This window comes from Hemicordylus capensis, chromosome 2 (assembly GCF_027244095.1).
Source record: "Hemicordylus capensis ecotype Gifberg chromosome 2, rHemCap1.1.pri, whole genome shotgun sequence".
Taxonomy (NCBI): domain Eukaryota; kingdom Metazoa; phylum Chordata; class Lepidosauria; order Squamata; family Cordylidae; genus Hemicordylus; species Hemicordylus capensis.
Genome location: NC_069658.1, coordinates 63,055,918 through 63,068,921, shown reverse-complemented (window position 1 = coordinate 63,068,921; position 13,004 = coordinate 63,055,918). Strand labels below are relative to the sequence as shown.

General features: G+C 40.7%; 1 protein-coding gene across 13 annotated transcripts in view; it reads left to right on the top strand.

Annotated features, from left to right (window-relative positions):
• MCTP1 (multiple C2 and transmembrane domain containing 1) overlaps window positions 1-13,004 on the top strand; it is a 335,774-nt gene that overhangs the window by 304,874 nt on the left and 17,896 nt on the right. For all 13 annotated transcript variants that reach the window (XM_053298676.1, XM_053298671.1, XM_053298667.1 and 10 more), the window contains one exon: window positions 9,994-10,103. In XM_053298676.1, the coding sequence (XP_053154651.1) occupies window positions 9,994-10,103 (110 nt within the window). The remainder of the gene's footprint in view (window positions 1-9,993; window positions 10,104-13,004) is intronic.

The following is a 13,004-nucleotide window of genomic DNA, read 5'->3' as shown; positions in this document are numbered from 1 at the left end:
CGCTCAATTATAGCTACGCCCCTGCTCATGTCATGCTTGCTCTTTGCTAGACCTGACTGAGACTCTTTGGCTTGTGACCTTGCCCTGTTCCAGCCTTGTTCTTGTGCGTGAAGCCTTGTCACAGGACTGGCACAACTTGCCCACACAGGGTGCAGTAACCTGCCTGTCCCACACTTTTAAGGGAAAGGTGCCCAGTGTGCCAGGAGCGAGGAGGATATGTGTGTTCAAGGCACGCTGACATCCTCATTGCATGTGTTGGGGCTGGCAAATGAAGTATCACCCAAACTGTGCCTTTGTATCTCTGAAAAACAAGCCTAAGACTTTTGAGAGATGTCTGAATCAGCAGGCTAAGTTTTTTGCAGGGGTTGAATAGCCTTATAACTGAGGGAACCTGAAGATATTCAAGAAAAGAAATGTCTTAACCTCTTTCTTGTAAACAAAGAAAATATGAATTAAGCAGCCTTATGGGTTTTTCCTACCCCAACAACCATTCTTAGACAGAAGTAACACTTATTAACTTAACAGTGTCATACTCAACATCTTATTCTTTTTCCAGTTATGTGGAAATCATAAATTTAATGTAGTGACACAGGCTGAGGCCTGAACCCAAGTTATGACTTACAGAAAACTGGAGATAAGATATTGTTCATGTTGGCCTCCTAGAGCTTTCTGTGTGACCTTCCTCAGAAAGTGGAAGTTAGAGTCTAGGATATGACTGAGGCAATCATTATTCCCAGTGATAGTTTTTTGAGACAGTAACAGCAGCACCAGGCCATAAGTGTTTTCAGTAGCTAGCAGCTTGGCCCTGCAAAGTGAGGCCTTAATGATCCTATCAGGGAAAAGTCAAGACTGTCATTAGTCAGTCAGAAAACGTTGTCCAGTTCCAAGGTGCTGACAAGAACTCTTCCAGTGCACTGTAGCTATGAAACTTGAGAAATGTAAGTACATGTGCATCCTTCTACTTTTTTTAATACTACTTCCATGGTGCTTTAGAGATTGTCCCAAGCAGTGTCACACTTCTCTTCAAAGTAAACCTGACATTTCTCACAGGGAGAAAATTCTGAAAGATTGTGTGGAAGCAGAGGCTCCTTGGTATTGCTGCAATAAGATAGGTTCTTCAAGTGATATCATAATACTGTACCCACTACACTCTTGAGCTGAAGAAACTGCTGGGAGAAGTCCTCTGTGGGTATTTGGAGTTATCAATATGCTAATGGCTGTGCTATCGCCAGATGGAGAAGCAGTGAATATCCTGAATCTATGCCTGAATTTAGTGAAGGACTGGATTATACAAGCTGAAATTAAATGCAGTAAAATGTAGACTCTCCTATTTAGGAAAAAGTTGTTCTAGTAAGAACTAATCAGCCTACTTTCACGGACTCTACAACTGGACTAAATTTAGTTCAAATTAAGGTCCACAAGTTAGATCTCTTGCACCTCAAATGTTCATGCATCTGCTGTCTTGGATCGGGGTGGATGACATGGGGTGGATGACATCATCACAAACTACACCTTTGAAGTCTCCCTGTGTGTCACTCACTACATCTGTACCAAATTTGGTTCATCACAAACATCATCACAAATTAAGCTGTTCAGGTGTCCCTCTGTGTCCTTACAAGTGTTCCCAATTCGGTTCATATTGATCCAGGCATTGCGAAGTTGATAGTGGGGGGAGACAAACACAGACAGACTCACAGAATGCCACTTGATCTCATAAGCATACTGGAAATTAGGCTAATAAAAAAGGTAAAAAGCATGGTTAAGTAAGTTGATCTAAAAAAGAGACTATGGCAGCTCAAAGGGGGTATAATAGAAATGTTGGGGGTGGCAATAACTGGAATGGCCTTCAACTCAAACAGAACTTAAGTTCCTTGCTAGTTGGGGTTACAGAAGTTAATGCAATTTGTGTATAATAAATGAATACCAATGAGAATGAAAGAAGCCAAGATTCACAGAATGATTATGTATCCCTCAGGGATCTACTGTATGCAAACCTGAGCAGAAGAGCAGATGTTTTATCTACAGGGCCTGAATAAAATATACAAAATATTCAGATGGAAACATGCTTTCAAACAAGAGTGGGCTATGAAAACTTGCAGTTTGTACATTTGAAAACTCGAAATTTTATCTTCATACTCCTTTGCTTGCATCAGGGCAAGGAGTGTATAACTAATATCTTAAGCAACTAGTATTAAATGTTATTTTTCTGTTCTATTCTGCATAGAACAGATAAGTAGATTTTTTCATTAGTCTTCTATCCTGTCTTGCTCTACGAGATTCAAGGCAATAAATCACATACGTTAACACAATAAAATGCAACAATTCATTCTCTCTCTCTCTCTCTCTCTCTCTCTCACACACACACACACACACACACACACACACACACACACACACGTACGTGAATAAGTAAAAACACAGTAAGAAGCATAGCAAAGACAATCATAAGAAAAAGCCCTGTCTAAACAGGCAAGTCTTTGTCAAGTGATTTAATATAAAAAGATATCAGCTAATTAAGTGTCCAATAGGAGAGAGTTCCATAGGGTGGAGGCTATCGCAGAGGTCTCTAGCCCAAATGACCATCAGATTGTCATCTAACAGCAGTGGTAGATGAAGATAGCCTGGTCTGAAAGCTCTGAAGGGTCAGGCAGATTTGTGTGTGGGAAGACAGTCCTTAAGTTACCGTGAACTCAAACAATTAAGGGCTTTAAGCACCATCACCAGCACCTCAAATGGCACCCAGAAACTGGTACTGAGTGCAGCTACTTTAGAACCGATGTGAGTGCGGAAAGTCTAATTCTTGCCAGTATTCTAGCAGCTGCATCCTGGACTAGTTGAAGTTTCTGGACAGTCTTCAAGTGCAGGCCCATGTAGAGTGTGTTACAGTAATCAAATTGAGATGTAATGAGGCATGGATCACCACAGCAAGGTCTGACTTTGCCAAGGCACTGCTGGCACAGCAGACAAAGGTGAGCAAAGGCAACCTGAATCATGAATGACCCAAGCTTGAACCTATTCCTTGAAGGAGAGTGCTACCCTAGGAACATAGGAACATAGGAAACTGCCATATACTGAGTCAGACCATTGGTCTATCTAGCTCAGTATTGTCTTCACAGACTGGCAGTGGCTTCTCCAAGGTTGCAGGCAGGAATCTCTCTCAGCCCTATCTTGGGGATGCCAGGGAGGGAACTTGAAACCTTCTGCTCTTCCCAGAGTGGCTTCATCCCCTGAGGGGAATATCTTGCAGTGCTCACACATCAAGTCTCCCATTCATATGCAACCAGGGCAGACCCTGCTTAGCTATGGGGACAAGTCATGCTTGCTACCACAAGACCAGCTCTCCTCTCCAAGACCAGCTCTCCTCTCCAGACCAGCTCTCCTCTGCTCTACCCTGTCAAGAACAGGTTGATAAACTATCCATGAACCAGTTTTTTTAGCCTACTTTCAAGTAGGCTTATGAGATCATCCAGGATTCTGTATGTGTGTCCGTCCGTGTGTCCCCCGCTATCAACTTTGCAACGCCTGGACCAATATGAACCAAATCAGGTACAGCTGTAGGGACACCTCAACCATGTAGTTTGTGATGATGTCATCCACCCCGATCCAAGATGGTGGATGTGTAAACTTTGTAGGTGCAAGTGGGCTAACTTGTGAACCACTTAACCGATTTGAACCAAATTTGCTACAGCTGTAGGAACATATAGGAATGCCCTAATAGTATGGTGTATGATGTCATCCACTCCAAAGCAAGATGGTGGCCATATGAGGCACAAGCCAGCTAATGTGTGGACTTCTTAACCCATTTGAACCAAATTGGGTACAGCTGCAATGAGTGACACACAGGGACACCTCAATGGCATAGTTTGTGATGATGTCATCCACACCAATTCAAGATAATGGACACGTAAACTTTGGAGGCACAAGTGGGCTAACTTGTGAACCACTTAACAGATTTGAACTTGTGAACCACTTAACAGATTTGAACTTGTGAACCACTTAACAGATTTTAACCAAATTTGCAGCAGCTGAAGGGACACCTCAATGGCGTAGTTTGTGATGATATCATCTACCCCAGTCTAAGTTGGCAGATGTGTGAATGTTTGAGTTGTAAGTGGGAAAACTTGTGGACTGCCTAACTGATTTGAACCAAATTAGGCGCAGATATAAGAGTGACACACAGGGACACCTCAGTGGTATAGTTTATGATGTCATCCATCCTGATTCAAGATGGCAGAACCATAAACCTTTGAGGCGCAAGAGATCCAACTTATGGACCTCGATTTGCACCTGTTTGAGTCCAGATGTCGAGACAGTGAACAGAAGGTAGGCTGGTTAGTTCTTACTAGAATAACTTGTTGTTAACAAAATCAACTGTGTATACCATTCTGGGCTTCTTGGATATAAGATATAAGAGCGGGATATAAATGTGATAAAAATAATAATAAAATCATGCTGCTGCAGAACAGGATGACTCAGTGTTGCCTGTTCTTTTCATGCTCCAAGTCTAACCATGTATACTGGAGCCCCTGGTGGCGCAGTGGTAAAACTGCCGCCCTGTAACCAGAAGGTTACAAGTTCGATCCTGACCAGGGGCTCAAGGTTGACTCAGCCTTCCATCCTTCCGAGGTCGGTAAAATGAGTACCCAGAATGTTGGGGGCAATATGCTAAATCATTGTAAACCGCTTAGAGAGCTCCGGCTATAAAGCGGTATATAAATGTAAGTGCTATTGCTATTGCTATTGCTACTGCCATCTGTCCCTGCATTTCTAGAAAAGCTTACTTGAAGCTTTGCTTTAGTTTCATGGTTTGTGATGATATATTGGTGCTGTGGACATCCCATTCTAAATACATCTTTACTGGTCCAAACATTTTAGAACTGGGTTACCAATAAGGTAAGGTGAATAATGGCATTGGACTGAAGGTTGACAGTGTAACTCAAATTTGTGTACACTAAGCTTACTCAAATCTCACTTGACTAAGAAGACAGGCAATGTGGGGCAGCAGTGGGATACATCTGCCCTGGTTCAGGTGACAGTTCTCCATGTTCCCACTGGAGAACTGTTTGACCATCAGAGTAGGAAGTTGACAGCAGCAGTCAAGATAGGAACACCCTGGGATCAACAACATAATCTGGCCATTGTGCTGCTTACAGGTGTTAGAAACTATTCTTTGGATGCTTGCTGCCAAAAGGAGGGCTCCCTCTTTCAACTGTGACTGGAGCCTCATTCAGATGCTCCCACCACACACAGACACAGACACACACACACTCAATGCTTACTGCTCTGAAAGTAAGTAGAAAGTCCCTTACCGCAGATGTCACTCACTCCCTCTCTCAAGCCATTCATGGTAACAGCAGCAGTTGTTCACAGAGGAACTTTCTGTTACCATGAGGGAAAGTGCTTCTGTGATTGGCAACATGGATCTCCCCTTACTATAACCAGATTGTAACCATGAACGGCTGGAGAGAGGTGGTGAGTGACAGCTCTGGGCAGGAACATCTACCCACTTTTGAAGCTGTAAGCATGAGTGGTTTGCCGGATGGGGAGGACATCTGAATGAGGCTTCTGTATTTCAGTGAGAAGGAGGCATTGATGGTAAAAGGTATTTAGAGAGACTTTTCTTCAAGGTTGGATTCCCCTTGTTTTTAGCTTTAACATTGATCCCAGTGAGAGGAGGACAATAACTGATATATGGAATAGAAGTGGGGTTGTAGTCAAAACTGAGTTTTGAGACTTTGCACCTGATAGTGGGCCTTCAAGAGTATGTGTTATTGGGTGGAAACATGGCGCACTGGTGAAGGAGAGCTAGTCCCTGGTAAGAGCAGGTGTGCCCTGGCCCTCAAATTTATTGTGGGCTGTGGGCTGACCTGTGGGGAGAGGGTACTGAATTTGGATGAGTATGACACTCTTCTACTTGGGAGATAGACGTTGTCATTGGTGTATGTTATTATCTTGGAGCTGGAGTGATCACATGTATGGAAGATAGAGAGGGGATGACCAGTACTGAGATTTGTGGGCCGGGGTAGATAGGGCAGTGGAAGCTAAATTGGCTATTACAAGGATAGAGGGAGATTAGATGGTTAAGAACCCAGCGGAGTTCTCTTAAGAACCCAGCGGAGTCCTACTCTCTCTTCCTTCTTCCATTCTGGGACACCTGGAAGGTCCTGGAGACACTCCACTGGGTTCTGCTGCTAAATGCTAGGTCAGTAAATGGTAAGGCCTCTGCCATCCTGGATCTCATCTTGAATGGTGGTTTGACACATGTGATGGAGACATGGTTGGACAAAGCAGGAGAAGTTCATCCCTCTCAGCTTTTTCATCCGGGTTTCAATTTTTTCCCCCAGCAGGTTTGTTCTAGAGGAGTGGGAGTCACAGTAACCTATCATGATTCCATGCCCTTACTAGGTGCCCTGTCCAGCAATCTGAGACTTTGATTGCTGAGCAATTTGAGACTTTGTACCTGCTAGTGGGCCTTCATGACAGGATTAGGATTCTGCTCATGGCTAGTAGAATAGTGGCCAAGGCTAGTGTTCTGCCCATCGAGCTGCACAACAGTCTCCCTGCCTGAATTGGTAGAGGTAGTTTCAAAAAGCATATATCTTTGATTCATGGTCTTAATGTCCTGACATCTGCGGAGGGAAACATAAAGACTATGATCCAAATGATTGCTTAATCTGTTAGAAGAGGCTGGTACTAACCTTGTGGAATTTTTGATTTATTTATTTTTTAATTTGAACAGCTGGCACCTGTGCTATATCACAGCTTTTGAAACGTCTCTCTTTCAAAAGCACTTTGCCATGGGGTGTATGTGCTTGTTCAAGGAAAACAAGTATAAACCTCCCTTGAGCTCATGCAGCTAGTTTCATGGTTTCAATCCATTTGTCAGCTATATGCATGCGTTAAAGTTATTACACGTTGTAACAATTAGTTAAGTACATGTTTGTGACAATTTAATGGGTTTACATTATTATCCCAGACTTGTCCTGAAGAGGTGTCTTGGTTAGAACTGATTTGGGATTGCTGAGAATTTGTTTTTTAGAAAATCATGAAATGAGATTTGAGTCCTTTTTTGTGATAAATAGGTGCATTACTATTTTCTCTTATTTTAAAAAATACAGGTGTGGGGGGTGTTGAAGGGAAATAATGGATTTATTTATTATGGATTTCTGTTACACTCTTATACTCTTGTTTTCAAGGTATAATTGCTGAAGAGAATAGAAGATGTGGCAGAAAAGTTTTTTCAAAACTTTGACATAACACCAAACTTGAAACTTGTCCTTAAATTGTCCTGTTCTAAAATTATCTGGTTAATATAGATTACATTGCTACTATGTTGAATCAACCTAGATGTACATATTTAATTTTGTTATGTAGCATATTATACCACATTGTAACCCTTACCAAGAAGTAGCTTAAACAAATCTAAACTCCATTTTCCGCACTGAATTCTTTTTGCTTTTGTGAGTTCAAGACAAAGGAACAAGATTAACCTGACAGCTTTAATATTCTGTTCCAATCTATTCTCCTTCTCCAAATATCTTGCTTTTGTTAAACATATTGCACACAAACATACAATGGAAATTAAATAGCCGTAAAACTGTTTGCACTTTTACCCAGTATTTAAGAGACAATTATTTCCAGAAAGTTGGCACTTACAGCCATACAGATGATAAAATTGATTCCAGTTATAGTCCATCTTTGTTTGAACAGGAAATACCAGTAGTTCTTTAAAAATCGATTATTAAGGACTTCAGTTCACTGAAGGTGGCTCACATGTTCTATTTGCTAACACAGCACCTTACTGAGAAAATGTGCAGCTTTTTTCTAGCCCAGATTATTTTCTCTACAAATCTTTGAAACAGGAAATAAAAAACAGCTAATGGTTCATGGGGCATGTGGAATTAGTTTAAGCAAAGCTGAACCCTTATCCTTCTAGCTGCCTCCTCTTGTCTATGCTGTTTTGTCTATGCTTCCTTCAGAATATGTCAACAAATTTCCTTTAAGCTCCAAAAGCGAGTATGCAGTGGGACTGTGGAGGGCATAGTGGCCCTTTCCTTTCAGCGAGTAAATTTAAAACAGATGTGGATTCAAGAGGTACAAGTTGGTCTTGTTAAAATATTTGTAAAGAAAAATAGCTTCAGGATCTCCCAAAGAAATCCCTCTGGAGCTCTCGAGATAAAAGGGGTATGGTTTTTGTTATTCTGATAGCATTCTTTCCACATAAGATTTGATGATGAATCAAGATATGCTGAGATCTGGGAATCTAAACTGAAGAGGCATAAGTAGGAACAGAAAGCAGTTGTGACTTGAGGCTGGATTATTGTTTACTTAGTAATTACTGAACAGAACAATAATTTCACAATCCTCTAGTTATATGTTCAAATTGTCTGGAAAGAATGCTGTTGTAGCAACGTGACTATTTAAATAAGGCCCATCTATCCTGGAGGTGTACAGCTTTGATATTGTACAAATCTGCTGTGATATGCAGCATATTTCTGAGGGAAATAAACACCATCATCACTTAGTAATAGTACAGATTGCTATACACTATCCAAATGATAGGGATCATTAAGAACATTTTTGTTTAAGTAATATTTTCACAAGGAACAACGCAACCTCATGGATAAACTGAGAAAATAATGAGACCCTTATTAAAGAGTTTTTAAATAGTGTAACTGTATTTTATCACTGCTTGAAATGTATGGCTTTTAAATGTATATCAACTAATTACTAATGGTTCAGCCATATATAAACATCCTGTGACTGCCGATTTATACTGTACCTAGTCTCTCTTGTGGTTAATTTCTTATGTTTCACTCCTCCAACCCAGTTTGTAAAGAAAAACAATGCAGTTTTTAAATGAATACAGTACTGAGTATAAGTAAAGAAAATAAGAAATAATGGCAATCATCACAACTTTTCTAATACATCCTGCAGTTTGATCTCATCATGTGGCTGACCTATAGGGAATGGCATTGTCATTTTAAATATTATTACATATTTGTAATAAATGGGCATATTTAAAAATACCAATAACTTCTGAAGCTTTGACCCTCCCAACCAAGGGTCTGGTTTCAAATTTGGGGGAGTATGTGTCTGTGGCAAGGAAGGGAGGGAGGAAAGCAATAATGGAATGTGGAATGGTTGAAAGAGCTGCTTAAAACACACACACACCCTCCAAATTTCCCCACCATCCAATGAAGTTGCATGGCCCTTTAATACTAACCGGTTCCATTGCAGTGATCATTGATAATATCGCAAAAATTATAGCATAGAGCAGCCATGAAAACCAATTGCTCGATTCAGAATTACATATTTTGTCAATTTGAACATCATGCCAAATGATAGTTTACACAAACCATGGATTGTAGGCTCATTTGAACCCATGATTTCACATTCTGATTTGCTAATTTGGACAGTGTGGCAAACCACTGTTCAGTTTTGCAAACCATGGCTTGGCATGATGTCTGACTATTGTTGTGTCTTGTCCTCAAGTTAAGCAGGTTTACCTCAGAAATTTGTTTCCTGCATAATAACATACCACCTCCTTTCTATGCTTTCTCATATTGTCTTAGAAACCTTGCCAAGCCATTGTTAAACCCAAGAGCTTGTCATTTGAACCTAGGTGGTGTCTGGTTTATTACTACCTGAACTTCCAAAGAAGCTTTTATCATTTTGAAATGTAGATATACTACTGTCAACAGCAGAAAATACATTTCAGAAATGTGACACAGTAATATACTGATACTTATCTCTTTTACCAAAGTGCACAGGATATGAAACGGGCATCCCAACATATAATAATAAACCACGCTGAGTTATTATTGGAATGTATATTTAAGAAACTGATACAGTGACAGATGAAGGTAGTGACTTTTGTGTACTCATCTTATATACCCTCTGTTCAAAGTACAGGAAAACTATAATAATTCCAGTATGAACAACAAAGCTTGGATGTGATTGCTGATTTTGCCTTTTTCTCCTAATCCATAGGACAGTGAAAAGAAAGGATTTATGAATAAGCTCTATGCAATCCAGGAAGTGTGTGTCAGTGTTCAAAATGTCCTTGATGAAGTGGCTTCCTCTGGAGAAAGGATAAAAAAGTGAGTGTTAACATATTGATGCTCAGTTTGCTTTCAGATGGTGTTCGTGTGTGTGTGTGTGTGTTTTCAGATTAAACTGCAGAATATTACATATCTTGGACAAAGCACAACATATTTTGCACTTAGTATTATTCAGCTGCATCATTTTTATCTTTTCCCTTGCCAATATGAAAGTACTGTCATTCTCATCAGAACTTTAGAAATATATGTGATCCAGAACGGAAACAATGACATAGTTTTGTAGGAAGCAAAGATACTGAATGGTAGTGCAGAGGGATAACACTCTCTTTACTGAGAGCCCATACAGATAGTCAAATTGCCCTAGTTGAGCTCTTTCACCTCGAGATAAGTGGTAGTCTGTCATCCTGCCAAATGGTAAGGAACACTTTTTACAACACATCAGATGATGATTTGTGGGGAAATAGTCATCTCTGTGGGCTCCTTGATATGACAAAAGTTTCTTTACAAAGATTCAGATATGAGAAAACAAGCAGGATGAAATTCCATATTTCATCTACCTTGGCAGAAAATTATTTTCTTGTTTTTAAAGAGCACAGAATGTATTCATGCTTGCCTGTATTGTCCAGGGCACCATTCGTGGTGGTGCTTTTAACCCATTGAGCCTTAAATAGCTGTACCTTACATAAAAGATTGCCTTCCTATGTCCCATTGCAGTCAGCTGAGTATACATCTAGAGCAGGGCTGCACAGTTTCGGCCCACCAACAAATGTTTGTCTATAGCTCTATCATCCCACTATGGCTGGGAATGATGGGAGTTATAATTCAAAAACAGCTGGAGGACCGAAGTTGTGCAGGCCTGACCTAGATGATGTTTTCCATGCTGCAAGCACAAAACAGGGCAGTGTTTGACGGCAGCTCCCGATCTGTGAAATGTCATCCTCCCAAGGGTATTAAAACCCAGACCTGAATGTCTTTAAGGAACAGTGCAAAGACATTTTGCTCTAAGACAAGTGTTTTGGTGGCAGTGGTTCAGTAAGAAATCCTCCTAATATTTAGTTTCTTAATTGGTAGGTATCTATTGGTTTGGAGAGGAGAGCTGGTCTTGTGGTAGCAAGCATGACTTGTCCCCTTAGCTAAGCAAGGTCTGCCCTGGTTGCATATGAATGGGAGACTACATGCGTGAGCACTGTAAGATATTCCCCTTAGGGGATGGGGCCACTCTGGGAAGAGCATCTAGGTTTCAAGTTCCCTCCCTGGCAGCATCTCCAAGATAGGGCTGAGAGAGATTCCTGCCTGCAACCTTGAAGAAGCCGCTGCCAGTCTGTGTAGACAATACTGAGCTAGATAGACCAATGGTCTGACTCAGTGTATGGCAGCTTCCTATGTTTCTGTGTATTACAAATTGTGGTGGTGAAGCCTCAGATACTGTTAGGCTGAACTGAGTCCAATTCTCAGATATTCCAAACTGCCCAGGAAGTAGTGCTGAGAGAATGTCTGCAGAAGGGGCTCTCAAGAAATATTTATAGGTCAGGTGGGTAGATATGCTATGGTAGATGGGAGTTGAAGGACCCAAATATAAAGCAGGGTGAGCTGTGGACTGTTGGTCAGAAGAAAATAGGCAAGAGATTATTAGAGGGCTGAGGACTGTGAGCCAAAAGAGTACTGGGTTGCTAAGTGTACAGACCAGACCCTGATAGGGCTGCTATCACTTTAAGTTGCAGATTCCTACTGTCACTGGAGCATTGTCACCTGATAATCCTAAGTGAGCAACAAGGGCCAAGACACAGAGTGGTGTGAGTGGTTAGGACCTTGGTTTTACATGATGATTGAACTAATGAGCTAATTCCTTGGCTACAAGGTTCTAATTATATATGTAACTCTTGTTGTTACCTATCTTGTGTCCTGATAGGGTGATATAAAATCGCAAACAAAAAATAACTTTAGACATATAATGAATCCTTCAACACAGAAACAGAATATACTCATCTTCTAATAAGCAAATCTGTTTGGGAAAGACAGCTGTAAACAAAATGTTTTTCAAGAGGCATTCAGTTTTATGTTACACTGTACTCTGAGCCTTCATTATTGCAAACGAACTTTATTATTTATTTATTTTTTAATTTATTTAGTGTATTTGTATACTGCCCCAAACACAAGTCTCTGGGCGGTTCATAACAATACATAAAAGCAACGAATATAAAGGTTAAAACATTACAACAATTCAAAATCTAAAACAATGTTAAAACTATTAAAATCATCAAACTATTAAAACAGTATCTAATTAAAAGCCTAGGTGAACAAATGTGTCTTGACTGCCTTTTTTAAAAATTGTAAGAGATGGGGAGGCTCTTATTTCAGCAGGCAGTGTGTTTCAAAGCCTTGGGGCAGCAATGGAGAAGTCCCATCCCGAGTAGCCACCAGACAAGCCGGTGGCAACTGCAGATGAACCTCTCCTGTTGATCTCAATAGGCAGTATGGTTCATAGTGAAGAAGACTTTTTCTTAAATAACCAGGGCCCAAACTGTTTAGGGCTTTATAGGCTATAACCAATACCTTGTATTTTTTATCGGAAACCTATTGGTAACCAGTACAGATCTTTTAAGATAGGAGTGATATGGTCTCTCTGAGATGACCCAGAGACCAACCTGGCTGTCGCATTCTGGACCAACTGCAGTTTCCGGACTACATACAAAAGGTTGACTCAGCCTTCCATCCTTCCGAGGTCGGTAAAATGAGTACCCAGAATGTTGGGGGCAATATGCTAAATCATTGTAAACCGCTTAGAGAGCTCCGGCTATAAAGCGGTATAAAAATGTAAGTGCTATTGCTATTGCTACAAAGGCAGCCCCACATAGAGTGCATTGCAGTAGTCAAGTCTGGAGGTGACTAGCAGATGTATTACTGTTCTGAGGTAATTTATCTCAAGAAACGGACGCAGCT